At 41.3% G+C, this 16,399-nt stretch overlaps 2 protein-coding genes across 4 annotated transcripts in view; one reads left to right on the top strand and one right to left on the bottom strand.

Annotated features, from left to right (window-relative positions):
- Positions 1 to 1,537: 1,537 nt before the first annotated feature.
- Positions 1,538 to 4,595, bottom strand: thap3 (THAP domain containing, apoptosis associated protein 3). The gene is made up of 5 exons (XM_072713406.1): positions 4,432 to 4,595; positions 4,138 to 4,233; positions 3,321 to 3,516; positions 3,083 to 3,238; positions 1,538 to 2,898 (listed from the first exon to the last, which is right to left on the bottom strand). The coding sequence occupies exons 1-5, from the start codon at positions 4,593 to 4,595 to the stop codon at positions 2,572 to 2,574; spliced, it is 939 nt and encodes a 312-aa protein (XP_072569507.1). The 3' UTR covers positions 1,538 to 2,571.
- Positions 4,596 to 4,728: 133 nt separating this feature from the next.
- Positions 4,729 to 16,399, top strand: part of LOC111834356 (F-box only protein 44-like) — a 28,054-nt gene continuing 16,383 nt past the window's right edge. Inside the window, exons 1-8 of one of the 3 annotated variants that reach the window (XM_072713407.1) lie at positions 4,729 to 4,867; positions 5,699 to 5,754; positions 6,339 to 6,389; positions 7,401 to 7,650; positions 8,343 to 8,451; positions 8,644 to 8,739; positions 8,823 to 8,958; positions 10,259 to 11,584. In XM_072713407.1, coding sequence (XP_072569508.1) covers positions 5,734 to 5,754; positions 6,339 to 6,389; positions 7,401 to 7,650; positions 8,343 to 8,451; positions 8,644 to 8,739; positions 8,823 to 8,958; positions 10,259 to 10,495 — 900 coding nt within the window. In that variant the 5' untranslated portion in view covers positions 4,729 to 4,867; positions 5,699 to 5,733 and the 3' untranslated portion in view covers positions 10,496 to 11,584. Of the gene's footprint in view, positions 4,868 to 5,424; positions 5,595 to 5,698; positions 5,755 to 6,338; positions 6,390 to 7,400; positions 7,651 to 8,342; positions 8,452 to 8,643; positions 8,740 to 8,822; positions 8,959 to 10,258; positions 11,585 to 16,399 lie in introns of those variants that run through there. The other 2 variants (XM_072713408.1, XM_072713410.1) reach the window with 2 other exon arrangements.

Here is a 16,399-nt window from a genome sequence, read left to right as displayed (position 1 = left end):
CAGCTGTATATGCCCTATTGCCATATGATTTAGGCTGTTCTATTCTAGTCCCTCTCAGTTGCATAATGAGTCCTATCAGTTGGTGAGCTAGGAGATTGTCTACACTCATGCCAGCTCACTGTAAGAGTTGGTGTGGGGGAGCATTTCTGTTATATATGGTGCCAGTTTGACAGTGGCGTTAAGTTGCTTCAGCTAGCTGGAATGGTTTGCAGTCTCAGTTCAGCAAAACAACTCCAGTTTTCCATTGTCGGTTTAGGTTAACGGGTAGCGAAAGGTCACTAACGGTATAATCAGTGATTACAATCAACTGTCAACCTGTCTGCTTTTCCTGAAAATATAGATGAGCAAGTTTAGGAAGTTATACACTTGGTGTTTCTTCTATTCCATGCCTCCTTTTTTTCTCTTCTGAACTAAAATGGTGATGAATGTTTGTTGAATGACTGTTTCAAAATTCTGGTGTTTGGGGACAGGTATTTTCAATCCGGTCAACCGAGAAAGCGATTCGTTTTTAAGACGATGATGTGTTTTCGGATGGGTGGGTGGGTGTGTATTAATGTAGATTGATGAGATTAGACCTACGATAAACCTCCGAGTCACGTTAGGGGTTGTTCCCCCTAGCAGCTGAGGTCAGGCAGTGCCAAGCTTGAGGTCACCTGTCACCTGGAGGCTAGAGTCCCCAGCCCTGATGGCGGCTTCCGGGAACACAGCTGTTCTGCTTAATGTGTTCCTGTATTTTTAGCACCAGAATCATATAAAAGCAGGTGTGTGTGAATTTTCACCTTTGACTTGTCAAGGGGACTTTCGTTACTAAGAAAAAGTCATTGTTTAAAAATGAATAATTACCTGCTGTCAGTATTACACCTCCATGGGCCTCAAGAATAGTGGTGAAACAGACCAAATATAAAATGGGATGGGGGGGGGTCACAATAATCTCGACTGTTTCAGGAAAAAAAGATGTCACGCAGATGTCTTCATCCTGCTCTCTCCCAAATGATTAAATATGAGACGGTTGAAAGAACCCTGCCAGAAGATGTATTTGACATTGACGCTCCCATTGCAGTGTGTGGAATAAAACCTGGTTTGATGAATTTCTTTTTATAAACTTTCTCAACATGATGACGAACATCAGCAAGTCATATACAGACACCGTTTCACCTGAAAATGTGGAATTAGATGTATTTTTACCAGGATTATATTTATTTGCTGCTCTGGTTTATGTAAGCCAAACACTTTTCAAACCAATGTTACGTTCTCTCCCTCTGTCCCTATTGTAAAAGTATGAAGATAAGGCATTTTATACAATTAAGCTCAAATATATTAAAACTAAATATTATGAGGGGCAACTAGTGGCAAGGTGAAGCAGGCACAGAACTGTGATGTGAAGGTTGTCCCAAAACTTCTAGCTGCTGTACCCTTAAGTAAACTGTCCACTGGGGGAGACATTCTGCTTTAAATAAAAGCATTAACTAAGCAAATAATTATGTTCCAGTTTTCTTGCATGACTTAAGTGCTGGATTTGACAAAGATAACACTTCAATGAACACAAATTGTGTCATTTAAAAGATGAATCAGTAAAAGTCATCATGACCTCTTTAAAATTACAAAAGCTGATATACAGACATTTAGACAAGATCTATGAAATATCATGAAATACACATTTTCTAAAATATACTTAAATTATAAGATATGACTGATGTTTCTTGTTTCTCAACTGATTTCTCTCTCTGAAATGCATGACTGAAACAGACTGTTACCGAATCTTTCTTCACCGATTACAGTTTCAACTTTGTAAAAAATCTCTTTCCATATTCAGAAATGTTGATGGTCACTGGAATGGAAAATATTACACAAATGTCGAGTAAACTCAGAATCTGGGTGAATGTGTAATGTAAATACGGTAAAAGATGAGATAATCCTACATACCAACTTCACATTACTAAGCTTGCTGAACCAATGTCAGTCTTGCAGCTAACTTCACCTATTCGTGATGATGTTGAATGTTTATGCTCTATGTCCTCTCCCTCTCCTACATTTCATAAGCAGGACATCCTGATTTGCCGAGTTCAATGTCAATTTCACTTGTCTAACCAATCACAGTTTTCATCGTATGACATCACTGCATTGGTCCATTTTTTTCTCATTTTCAAACTCTAGGCATAAAGCCATCCTGCTATCAGCCTCGGAGCAACATGTAGCTCAGCAAGCTAAGCCTCAGTGCTTGTGATTGACAGGCTGCTGGTTCAAGGCTGGTTGTTAGTATTGTTGCTGTTATTATTATCATCACGAAGAAATAAAAACACACCCTTACATTGCCTTGTAGAGCCTTTGCAGGTAAGGATATTCCAATGTTATTTTTATCTATGACATGGTCCCTTAACAAAAGGCAAACACAAAAAAGCAGGTACTTCACAAATCCGCAAACACTGGTTTTAATTAATGCGGTGATGTCATACAATGAAGACTGTGATTGGTTAAAGAAGGGAAACGCAAGCCCCTCCCTTTTTGACCCAGGAACGCATCAAACTCGGCAAACTCAGGACGCAATTCATAAGCATATCAAGCAAACTGAAATCAACGTACACAAAGTCTTCGAGAAGAATGCTGCCTCCAAGTTGTGCCAGAGCTGCCGTGTTTCTCCTCTTGCCGGGACCGCAGTCCACTGCACCGTGTGGCTGCTGACAGGCTGGACTCCCGTCTCGCCAAGGCGTGGCTCTGGCCGCGCAAGCTCACCAGCTCCCTGCGAGCGGCACGCAGCTGCAGCCTCATCTTCTGGATCACTCGACACTTGACCTTTAACCTTCTGCACAGCCAGCCAATGGTGTGGAGGGAGCGGAAGAGACGGACCTTGGCTGCACAGGGACCGGCGAGAGCATAGCTGTGCTCCGTGGCCCTGAGATCCTGGGACACAAACACACAGAGGAACAGGGACAGTGACAGCAAGATAAACTGCAGCAGAGGATGTATTCAAAGCCAGGATATGTGAGCCATGTACATGTATAATACTTTGGAGTACAGAAAAAGCAGGCTAATAGCTTTATTTATAAGGATACAATAAAATAGTTACAGTGTCTTAGATACACACCTGTAGAACACAGTTTAGCTGTCTTGGTTCAGCACCTGTGGCCTCCTCAGTTAAAAAATGCTCATGTCTCATGCTCACGTCTTCCTGTTGCGATTCCAATAACTTCAGTGGGATCTGAGATTTCTCAGTGCTCAGCGTTTTCTGAGATTCCATTGTCTGGGGGGGTTAACATTTCATTACCTTCCTCCTCCACTACTCATGTTCCAGACACATTTTTAGTCATTAGGATGACACTGACCTTGGGGCTGGGGGGCTGGAAGGAGAACAGCGTGGGCACGGCATTCCACAGGAGGTTCCTGCGATTGCCCAAGCCGCTGAAGCAGTCCGGGGTGAAATGGTGCGAGCAGATGACAGTGTGCTTTTTGGGCTGAAAGTCCCCTCGTCCTATGTTGTCCAGCCACTCCTTCAGCACAGAAGGCTTACTTAGGGGAAATCTGTGAGGCCATAGAGTTTAATGTCTCTAAATCAGGGGTCACCAACCTTTTTGAAATTGAGAGCTACTTCACGGGTATTGAGCCATACGATGGGCTACCAGTTTGAAACGCCCTCCTAAACTTATCTAAACTTCATGTATAGTAAACATGTTTAGATATTGTCATTTTCAAATCTATATAAATGCAAATGTGATTAAAGAAGAATAGCAACAAGATAAAATTAAATATTAGATGCTGCTCACTGGTGAGTTTTTAGAACAGGTCCGCGGGCGACTCATGTGGTCCTTGGGGGCATCTTGGTGCCCGCGGGCACCATGTTGGTGACCCCTGCTCTAAATGAATGCAATATGTAAACGCGTGGATTTCGTGCACTCAAGGACTGGATTCCAAGAGAGAGTAATTCGGCTCCTTACAGATATATCAGAGAAACAGTGAAAACAGCGTAAATGGATGCAACGGTGGTACGGGGTATTCTGTGCAGATGCGTGAGTCGCCGAGTGATTTACCAATAATTAATGCATGAAAATGCAGCGTAGCCACCGCTAAAAAAAGACTTAATAATTACATATGGGCCGTATACCTAATTATAGGAAGCCGGTCTTATTCTAAAGCGTCTGGTACCTGTGGAAGGTTAAGTTCGGATTCCTCCTATTGTACCTGCTCCTGCAGTTATACGCGGAGCAGCTCTTCGGCATCCCGCCTCCCTCTGCTGTTTTTCTGCCCCGAACAAAGATGGCGACTCGTTTTACTGCCCCTCAGTGCTTCAAAAAGTGTTTTAAGAAAAAAAAACAACAAAGAAAGCCCGTTGGGTCTGTTTTAGGCAACGCAGTGCCTGTTCCACTTTCACGATACAAACAGTAAACTGTCACAGCTAATCTAGCATTAAACAAATGAGCATATTTTAAGGAGTCTCACCCTGACTCAAGCAACAAAATGGCAAACAAATGCGTGGATTTATACGGTTTCACTCCTCTTTTTGAAAGGACTGCATTTCTCGTGCCTCTGTAACATCTGCTGGCGCATAAATGACTTCGAAAGTCCTTCGGTACGCCGCTCTGTGCTTCCGAACTGACGCTCATCGCTCTGTTATCCTCTGCTATTCCAGTCCATGTTGGTAGGTGGCACCATTCCTATAACGTATCTTACAAGACCGGCGAAGAAGAACAGAACAGGAAGTAGTTTTAGTTTTGTTATTAAAAGTACATGTTAGCATATCAGACATTTAAACGCTTCTTCCCAGCAAGTACGTAGCACGAAGAATTCGAAAGTAGAATGTGAAGAAAGAAATGTGTTACAGCGACGTCTCAGCCACTGTGAAAAGGAATATCAGTTTGGAAGAGAAATTGTGTTGGTATGTGACTATGTCTTTTTACATTAGTCAGTGTATATTGCTAGAAGTTACCACTTGTACGGTTAAATAATAGTATTATGCAGGTTACTGTACTATGTTTAGTCAATATAGGTGCGGGCTGCACAGGATTCTCAAGTGGGGCGTTAAAGAAGCCGGTCTTATTCTTTGGCTTGTTTTCTTCCTGTTCATGATGACAGACATCCCAACCTGCAAAAACTCATTTCAGGGAGGTCCCCCCCCCCCGCCAAGAAGGGAAATGACTTTATTTCACACAAGAGAATTTCTACATTGGCCATATGTATAATTTTTTGTTAATTAATTTTTTCTAGTCAGCACACTAAATTTCGAAGGCTCCACTGAACCGATAACTTCGGTCCTCGAGAAGTTAAATAAAAGCCCGCCCGCACTGAAATCTGATTGGCTTATTTTGCTAAGTAGACCAATCAGGATGCTATCTGTCTAGCACGGGCTACATGAACAGGCACACACGCAGGGATCCAATACGCACGCTCTCTCTCTCTCTCTCATTCCGTCTTGCGCGCGATTTTCTCAATTGCGCGATGGACACGTTACTGTCTCGCGCGCATGCTCTTGTGTGCTTTCTCTAGTTTCCGGGACATTTTATTCAATTTGCGGGCATCAGGGAGCCGCTATCAATATGCGGGAGACTCCTGGAACTTCCGGGAGACTTGGGATGTCTGTGATGATAATAAGAAAGGCAAATTCTGTGCGTGGTTGGCTTTTGCGCTACTGTGGTTGTCCCAGTTGGTTTTGCATCGGGACTAACAGTAATATTTCTCATCCATATTGTATGTCTGTACTGTTCTCCAGATCCAGGGTTCAAGTGGAAAAAGACTCCTTGAATAATGGGGCAACAGATAAGTGTGGTGAGTAATGTTCTTTTGATGATTAGGACTGTCACTATGAATTATATATATATAATTGCGTAATCTACTCATTAATCTGACTAATATAATATAATACATTGCAATTGGCACGAGGCAGGAACCAGTGACATATTGCAGGGTGCACACTCAGTCACACATACTGTCAGTTTCAGTACTCCATTTAAGTTTTTGGACAGTGCAAGGAAGCATCCGCCAAAAAGTCACGCAAACACAGGGTGAACATGCAGACTCCACACACACACAAAGTGCATGTGTGCAGTGACAGTGCTACCCAGTGTGCCAATATGCGCTTGCACAATGTGCAGTGTTAATATTGACTTTGCATTCCATGCACATGCAATTGTCACATCGCAAGGAATGTGGCAGTCTCCTGGGTTCAAACTATCAGTTGTGCTTTTTACTTAGTCATTGGAAACAAAACTTAGCAAGCTTTATAATTTTGTGATGGTTCCTTTTCAACATTATCTAGTAAAAATAATAATAATAATTGGCCTAAAGCCCTACCCTTGTGTAAGCTTTGCATGTGCTGTCTAAGACGATCATAATCATTTCACCCTTTACAGGAATGTGGCGAGTCTGGACCCCACACCTATGAAGACACATGGGGAGGACAGGTCAACTCCAACACAAATATTTGAGACCCTTTGCTATGATGATAGTATCTTACTTGTTCTTTGAAAAGAGTCAATCTGTTAGTAATTAAAGAGAAGTAATTCCACTTGCAAGGATGCCTTATGAATGAGGAGAATGCATTCCCTTAGTAAACTCCAACATAAATATTTGAGACCCTTTGCTATGATGATAGTATCTTACTTGTTCTTTGAAAAGAGTCAATCTGTTAGTAATTAAAGAGAAGTAATTCCACTTGCAAGGATGCAGTGCAAAAAGCAGGAGGAGCTTCCTTAACCCTGATTTATAAGTCTGCATAGCTGCGTATGTCACACCATAGCCTGATGTGCAGCTCTCCAGAAATGTAACTATACGTTGAGGTGACACTGTGATTGGTATGTGGCTAGTATAGGTAAATACAGAAGCTTAAATCCGGCTTTAACGGAATGTCAGTCGAATGCAGGACACACAGTGGGCAATTCAGAGTTGCCAGTTAGTCTAACTACATATCGTTGGACTGCAGCAGGTAGCAGGAGTTCCTGGAGGAAACACTTGTGATTAAGTGAGAAGGTGCAAATAGAATGAAGGTGGAATTCAAACCTTCAGCCCTGTGAAGCAACAGTGTAACCAAGTGAACCTGCTGGCCTTTTGTAATTTGTTAAATTTTAGAATAATGTATCATTTATGGAAAGTCAGTAATTGGTGGTTATTTGTTCTTTGTGCAGCTCCATAATCTCCAGCTGTCTTTTCAAAAAAGCTTATATAGACAAAAACCTGATTCTGGAAGACTTTCTGTGATATCTTTACCCAGATTTTATTCTGCACTGCTTTTTCTGTACCGCACGCCAGCCGTTTGTTCTGTCCCGCCTGAGATAGGCTCCCGGCCCTCTGCAGCCCAGACCAGCAGAAGTGGTTAGAACATGACAGGACTTTCTGAATTTCATCTTTGCTACACAGAATAAAAATAATATTTCTCTGGAATAATTGTAACACTCCCTTTCTTGTATTATTTGCAGCTGCCTCCAATCCCTGATGCAGTGCTGGAGGAAGTGTTTTATTTCATCCCAGGCCAGGATGTAGTTTGTGTCTGCCGGCTTGTTTGCCAGCAGTGGAAGGAGATAGTTGACAGCACCTCCTACTGGAAAGGGAGGTGTCGGCGGGAAGGACTTAAACCATACAATCACAACAAACCTGCTAAAGGCTGGTGTCAATTTTATATCTTAAGTAAGAGGCGGCAGAACCTGCTGAAGAACCCCAAGGCTGATGGTAAGGGGGGGGGGTAGAGAAGGACTGGAGACAGAGTATCGTCTGCATTTAGGTACTTTCAGACTGATTTACTCTGTTCAGTTGAAGATATTCGATAAACACTCATCCTTTTTAATATGGGAATTTCTACAGATTTTGCAATAGCAATTAATACTTAGTATCCTCTTTATAGGCTAGGAAAGGCTCTTTTGGGCAGGCACAAGACTGCACGCATGTGGGTGGGAACATGCTGGCTGACTGCTCATGTTCTTCGCGACTCTGCGCTACTTTGTGGATGTACATGTGGAAATGTATAACTCCGTAGCCTGTACAGTGATTAAATAACTAGTAACACATATGTCAGTGCATTACTATTGTTAATTTGGTATTTTTATTTTAAAGTTGATTTTCACAATGCAGGCAGGCAAATATATTGGGTTTATATGTAAACATTATGCATCTACATTATAATCAATATACTTTTGGTGATCATTACATGGTCTAATTTTACCTTCCATTGCATGGAAAATACATATAATAATATGTTAAATTATAATATGTGTTTTGGTTAATTGCTATGAAAATCTCCCAAGTAAGAGACAAAAAACACAGCTGGCATATGAAGGCAGTTTGAAGTTGATGGATTGAGTGAAGAAATTAAGGAAAAAATGTCCTGGCTTGGGTTAATATAAATGATTTCTGTTCTCATTAAGGGGGCTTCAGTGGCTGGCAAATCATCAGTAATGAAGGTGACAAGTGGAAAATCGAACCTGGACCATTCCCTGATGAACGGGTCCAAAAATACTTTGTTACCTCTTATAGGTCAGTATTCAACTTCTGCATTGCATCTGTTATCTAAAACTAATATGTGCATAATACTGTGATGTTTTAATAAAAATGCCTGTGTGGAGCTCGGATGTTGTTCACATTTTTGAAGAATTTCAGTATTATGTTATGTTGCATGGGTTACTGTAGGATAAACATTTTCACCTTTCTCTATTTCTTTGGTTTTAGCTCCTGCATAAAATCCCAGCTAATCGACCTGAGTGAAGAGGGGTATGGACCATATCTAATGGATGAGATTCAGCCTGATATCGTAATATCTGACTGGTGAGAGCAGCTCGTATTTCTATGTCTGTTGCTATGTTTTTTTCAGGGTACACTAATCTTCTGGTTTGGTATGTGTATGACAGGTATTCTCCCCGCTGGGACTGTGGAAGTCAATATGAGATTTGTGTTGAGCTTCTCAACCGCAAACAAAAAATAATTAATCGATTCCGTCCAAATCGTGTAGTATTCCCTCAGTGGAATGAGATGCAATGGCAGCAGGTGAGTGAGTCTAAATGTTCTCCCTGAGCCTGCATGGAAGATTAGTGTCTCAGTTCCCCATAGTTTGTGATTGTGTGTGCAAGTGTTTGCCCTGCACCAGCCTAATGTAACAGCCAGGGCAGACCTAAGGAAAAGCCAGCCGACAGAGCTGTCTTTACTGACCATGTGCAATCATCAAAATTCATTAACAAAAAAAAATGTAAGTTATATTCAAATCTATGAAGATTAATAGATTTTTGCCCATAATTTTTTCTTTGACTTAATAATAAATATAGAATACAAGTTAAACATGAATAAGTAAAATCTAACAAGTCTGTAACTGTAGCTCATGGGACATAAATGAAGAAAAAAATCGTTAAAAATGGCTCTTCCTGACATGATGAAGCTCGGATTCGGCCCTCCACAGAAAGCACACCCTGACCCAGGGTGTGCCCAGCCTCATGCACTCTGCTGATTGGGTTAAGTGGATAATGAAGATACCAATGATTAGCTGAGGCTTTTATTCTAAACAAATCACAGTTTACAGTCATTCATAAAATGAAATCCGGAGAAGTACCTCTTTTGAGGCTGTTACAGACATGCTTTCCCTGGGACATGAACCAGCAACTGTTACTGAAGCTCACATGTTATTGAAATTTTTAATTTCCAGATAGCATGGTAGCTCATAGTGTAGCGTCGTTGCCTCACACCTTCAGGGTTGGAGGCTTGAATCTCGCCTCTGGTCTACATGTTTGGGCTTTGTGTTCTCATCATGTCACTAGGGATTGTTCTGGGCGTTCTGATTCCCCCCCACTGTCCACAGTTAGGTTATTCAATAGCCCTCTGATAGTGTGTGTGTGCTCTGAGTTTGACTGGCTGCCATCCAGGGTCTGCTTTATGCTGCCTCAGGGCCCCTCGCTGCTCAGCCCAGGATAAGCAGTTGCAGAGGTGGATAGTTCAGGTCCAGAAAACAAAAATCCAGACCAAGGTTTTGTTTCAACCAACCAGTTGAGTATAAAGCATCATAGTCCCCAACTGGTTGGCTGAAACAAAATCTTGGTCTGGACTTTCTGGACCTGAACTATCTACCTCTGAGCCATTGGAAGATCAATGGGTGGAAGTTTCATTAAAATGTTTTAAATTCATGTCCCTGCAGAATTTCTTTTGCACCACAGATGTTGCACTTGTGACAGTTTCCTTCAGTTTTTACTTTTGAATATTAGTTTTATGAAATCATAGCGAATTGCAAGTTACAGTCAGATCTTATACATCAAGCTTTACTGATAAAATCTAAGACCCGCCGTTGTGACCTGTCTTTCAGATGACCCATGTGTTCCGAGATTACGGGCCAGGCGTCCGCTTCATCAGGTTCACTCACGGAGGACAGGACACCCAGTTCTGGGCGGGGTGGTATGGGATCCGGGTCACTAACAGCAGCGTGGAGATTGCCCCCCCTGGGGAAATGGAACCACCTGGGCCGGACCCCTCTAAATGCTGTGACTGCCCCCCCAAACGTGAAGGCATGCAAAATTCCGAATTTCATAAAAACTTTAAGTAAAATGGTCAGAGCGCTCTCTGCTCGCTTTCAAACTAGCTACTGATTGGTAGATGTAGGGAGGGTGTGGCTACTCACTTCATTTGCTTGCTCGTCTCACTTGCTCACAGTCACGGCACGACAGAGCTCAAAACTCAAAAAAAAAAAAGACATCGTTCTAAATAACTATTCTTTCGCGGTCTCTCACCGGAATTATTTAATTACTATAACTCTGTTCTTCTTCTCTATCTTCTCTCTCTTTCTCCTCACTCATTTACAATTTGTTGAAGTGAATCAAGTAACGAGTCGACGATGCACAGATTTCTGGTTGCTAAAGCTAAACCTAGCAGTAGCAGCGGAGCTGCCAGCAGCAGTGCTACGGATTTAGCACTGATGCTAAATACACACTAGCAAAGGACCCCAAATTTAATGAAATAAACAAACACATCCCACTAAATGCAAAATACGCCTCTCACAACATACAAAACGAAATTATTGATACTCTGGCCAAAATGGTATTAAAAAAAGATCAAAGATAATTATGACAAAGCAGATTACGCTGGGTTTTGCATTAAAAGTGATGGAACTAGGGACAGATGCAATGTGGAGAATCTGTCCGTCATTGATTTGAATTGACATTGCATTGTCATTAAACACTGTACTGCTACGCCCTTATTCAGGTGGTGCTTTTCTACTAAATTGTGACTATACGAGTGAGGCAGGCCGACTGAGACCGAGTATGAGAGACAATTACCCACAATCCCGCAACAAGAGAGAGAGAACCACCATCGACTCAGTTGTGATCACGTGATGCTCGGTAGACAAAATGTATACGTGATACTCGTATTGCAAGACCTTGCACGTTTATCAAGTTAAAATTTATTTGATTTTTTCTCGTCTTGCAAAACATTCGCAGACCAAGTTACTTGCAATCCAAGGTTTTACTGTATAATATATTGAAATGTTTCAGAAATCATAAATGTAATTTTATTTTAAAATCATACATAATCTGTTACATAGTAGATCTATCCATTGAATATTGTGTATGCATTTTCTGTACATTGTCTGTCTATGAAAATCACATAACTTTTAATAAAAAGCTTTTGGCTAACAGACATTTTATTGTCTTATGCATATTTGGTTCCAGAACCAAATATAAATCTGTCCGTCATGGTTAGATTTGTCTCTAAAGGCATTCCAGAGGAACACCTGATTGGTCTGCTTGACCTCAGTCAGTTAAATGCTGAATTTTTTACCACCCAAATTCTTGAGCATCTTTCTGACTCAGGCTATAGAGCAGCTGAAATTATCAGTCAGTGCTATGATGGAGCTGCTGTCATGAGTGGAGTCAGGGGTGGGGTTCAGGCCTTATTGCAAAAGAAGGTAGGAAAGGATATTCCTTATATCCACTGCTATAACCACCAGCTGCACTTGGCAGTGGTCCATGCAATGCAAGCAGAGCCATGTGCAAAAACCTTTTTTGATCTATCAGGATCACTGCACTCATTTTTTCACCGTCATTATGTGTCACAGAACTATAATGTTCCCTCCCTTAAACGACTGTTGGAGATCAGGTGGACAAGCCATCATGATGTGACCAAGTGCCTTGTGGAGAATCAGGATGCTATTATGAGTATCCTGTCAGAAGTTGCAGAGGACAGAGCCGCTGCTATTGATATTTGTATAGAGGCATCAGGGTTATTGATAATGTTAAGGAGGCATAATTTCTTTGAAATAGGAAAATTTCTCCTAAAAGTTCTGGGTTCGTTGACGTCTGCAAATGTTATGCTGCAGGCTCATTCTGTTGACCTGTGCTGTGCTTCAGAAGTAGTCAGTGCATCTCTGCGGGCTTTGAAGCAGATGAGAGATGAGGAGAGCGAGGCATTAACCAGCATGCCTGCACCAGGTGCTAAAAGTGATATTAAAGGAAAACATTTGTTTTTATCTATATACAGTTGTACCTTGGTTTGTGAGCATAATTTGTTCCGGAAACATGCTCGTAATCCAAAGCACTCGTATATCAAAGTGAATTTTCCCATTAAAAATAATGGAAACTCAGATGATTCGTTCCACAACCCAAAAATATTAATATAAAAATGATTAATACGAAGTATAAAGTAAAAATACATAAAACAAATTAACCTGCACTTTAACTTTGAAAAGAATTGTGGCTGGTGTGAGGGAGATGAGAGAGAGGAGAGAAGGAGGGTTATTTTGTAGGACGACTCACTATAACTAACGGAATCGCTACTATCTGTTGGTTCACTGGAATCTTTTTCTTTTTGTGCGACTTTAACAAGGAACCTATCCAATGACAGCTGCCTTTGACATTGCATTGTCATTAAACACTGTACTGCTACGCCCTTAATCAGGTGGTGCTTTTCTACTAAATTGTGACTATACGAGTGAGGCAGGCCGACTGAGACCGAGTATGGGAGACGATTACCCACAATCCCGCAACAAGAGAGAGAGACAACCACCATCGACTCAGTTGTGATCACGTGATGCTCGGTAGACAAAATGTATACGTGTATGCACTTGCAAAACATTCGCAGACCAAGTTACTCGCAATCCAAGGTTTTACTGTATAATATATTGAAGTGTTTCAGAAATCATAAATGTAATTTTATTTTAAAATCATACATAATCTGTTACATAGTAGATCTATCCATTGAATATTGTGTATGCATTTTCTGTACATTGTCTGTCTATGAAAATCACATAACTTTTAATAAAAAGCTTTTGGCTAACAGAGACATTTTATTGTCTTATGCATATTTGGTTCCAGAACCAAATATAAATGTGTTCAGCAGGATACAGTCATGATACAGTGCAATTAATAATTATTACAGGATACAGTGGATGTGTGTTTTGGTTACATTGGCTTACTGGCTGACTGCACTGTGCCAGCTGTAAAGTGTGGTGGAGGAGGGATTATGGTATGGGGGTGTTTCTCAGGGGTTGGGCTGGGCCCCTTAGTTCCAGTGAAGGGATACAGCATACCAAGACATTATGGACAATTCTATGCTTCCAACTTTGTGGGGACAGTTTGGGGAAGGCCATTTTCTGTTCCAGCATGACTGTGCCCCAGTGCACAAAGCAAGGTCCATAAAGACATGGTTGGGTGAGTTTGGTTTGGAAGAACTTGACTGGTCTGCAGAGCCCTGAACTCAATCCTATGGATTACCTTTGGGATGAACTAGAACGGAGAGTGAGAGCCAGGCCTTCACATCCAACATCACCTTGGGCACCAAGGAGCCGTCTACCCCCAGGAGGAGGGAGGTTGTGGTAGTAGGAGATTCAATTATTAGATGCACCCATGATAGAGGGTCCTGTACGGTGTCTTGCCTGCCTGGTGCCCAGGTAGGGGACCTTCCGAATCATGGGGACGGGCTTTTGGTCCCAGCCGGGGTGGATCCAGTGGTCATGGTGCTTGTTGGCACCAAAAACATAGGCAGGGGCAGGACGGCTGTTCTGCAGGATAAATTTATAGAAGTCGCAGAATTTATATTGGCTTAGAAGCAGAACATCCATGGTGGTGTTCTCTGGAATACTTCCCATGCCATGTGCGAGTCAGGCTAAGTTAGCTGAGATAAGGAGATTAAACGCGTGGCTAAAAGGGTGGTGTAGGAAAGAGGGGTTTAGGTTTATGGGGCACTGGAAGACCTTCTGGAACAGGTGGGACCTGTTCAAGTCGGACGGGTTGCATCTGAACCAGAGGGGAACCAGTGTATTGGGGAGGTGTATGTGTTGAGTAGTTGAGGAATGTTTAAACTAGGGACTGGAGGGGCTGGGAGGTTAGTTTAGAATATAGGTGGGAAGAGACGGAAAGCCCCTTTCAATAGTTAAAGTGGGCACTGTAAAAGGCCTACCCTTTGCGGTCTGTATTTAAATGCTAGGAGTATTAGAAACAAAATTCATGATTTAGAGGCTTTAATTTCATCAGACACTTATGACATTATAGGAATAACTGAAACATGGATGAGTGACAATCATGGAGAAGAATATAATATGGATGGTTATACGTTGTTCTGTAGAGACCGGATAGGCAAGAAGGGAGGTGGTGTTGCAGTATACGTAAAAGAAAACTTGCAGGCAAGGGAACTCACTGATAAAAATAAAGGTACAGAAGCTGTTTGGGTAAAACTAGATGCTTAAAAACTCAAATGGCCTAATTGTCAGGGTTTGTTACAGAGCACCTAATGTAGCTGCAGAGGAAAGCAGAATGTTATATGATGATATCAGGATTATGAGTAATAAAAATGATGTGGTGCTTATGGGTGATTTACCTGGGATACAGTGGGACACAGTCTCTGGCTCTTCTGTAAATGAACTTGAGATGGTGGAATTAGTACAGGATTGTTTTTTCACGCAGTTTATGGTCATAACATTGTTAAATTTGAGGTTAATTTTAGTGCCCGAAGAGCAAAGTCCAAAACAAAAGTATACAATGTTAGGAGCGCTAACTTTAATGGCATGAGACTGAAACTAGAAACTGTAAACTGGTTGGAGTTAAACAGCAAAACTGTTGAAGAAGCATGGGAATTTTTTAAAAGCACATTGTTGCAAGTGCAAGAGGTCTTCATACCTGTTTCCAGCAAAACTGTATCTATGAAACTGCAAACAAGGTGGTTTACTATGGAAATTAAGAATAAAGTCAGGAGGAAAAGGGCTCTCTTCCACAAATGGAAAATAACTAATGATTTCAAAATAAAGCAGGATTATCTAAGTCTAGGTTGAGTTAAAAAATGACATTAGACTCGTCAAGAGGAATGTGGAAAGGAAAATTGCATTGAAGGTTAAAGATGACTTTTTAACTCCAAAAGAGCTCTAAAAGTTGAAATCACTAATTTGCAGGATAGTAAGGGCCTTATAATTGAAAATGAAATTGATATAGTAAATTAGTTTAATGATTATTTTACATGGGTGTTCACAGTAGAGAACACAATTAACCTACCACCATTTAGTACAAATACAGTGTCATCTATGACCAATATATGTATAACTGAGACTGATGTGGTACAAAGCCTAGCTAAGCTCAAAATAAATAAATCGCAGGGTCCTGATGGCATCTTACCTATAGTTTTAAAAGAGATGAGGGATATTATTAGCCAACCTTTAACTTCACTATTCCAGAAATCGCTACCTGCTGGTGTGGTATCTTCTGACTGGAAGCATGCTAATATAATGCCCATATTCAAAAAAGAAAAAAGGGGATAGAAGTAATCCAGCAAACTATAGGCCAATCAGTTTAACTTGCATAACTGGAAAAGTAATGGAGGCTATAATTCAAGTGAAAATGGTAGATTACCTGGATTCAAATAACATTCTGAGGGATAGCCAACATAGATTTAGGAGAGGTAGATCCTAATTTACTTGAGGTCTTTGAGGAAGCTACAAGAGAAATTGATCACAAAAAGACCTACGACGTGATCTACTTAGATTTCCAGAAGGCCTTTGATGTTGTCCCCCACAAATGGTTCTTGCTTAAGCTCAAAGCTGCAGGGATTTTAGGAACTGTAGCAGCTTGGATCGAAAACTGGTTAACAGACAGGAAGCAGCGAGTAGTTATTGGAAGCACAATGTCACAGTGGGCCTGCGTTCATAGTGGTGTACTGCAGGGTTCAATTTTAGGACCACTATTGTTCCTAATTTACGTTAATGATATTGACACCAATACATACAGTAAACTGGTTAAATTTGCAGATGACACCAAGGTGGGTGGTGTACCAGATACTGATCTAGCAGAAAAGAGGCTACAACGGGATCTTGATTTAATTAGCGACTGGGCTGATACCTGGCAGATGAAGTTTAACATAGATAAATGTAAGGTAATTCATGCAGGGAGCAGAAATATAAAGTAGAGCTGATTATGAGAAAGATCTCGGTGTGTATGTTGATGCTTCCATGTCCCACTCTCACCAGTGT

Source organism: Paramormyrops kingsleyae, chromosome 6 (genome assembly GCF_048594095.1).
Source record: "Paramormyrops kingsleyae isolate MSU_618 chromosome 6, PKINGS_0.4, whole genome shotgun sequence".
Lineage (NCBI taxonomy): Eukaryota > Metazoa > Chordata > Actinopteri > Osteoglossiformes > Mormyridae > Paramormyrops > Paramormyrops kingsleyae.
The sequence above is the reverse complement of the archived record's forward strand: the minus strand, read 5'-3'. Positions and strand labels throughout refer to the sequence as shown.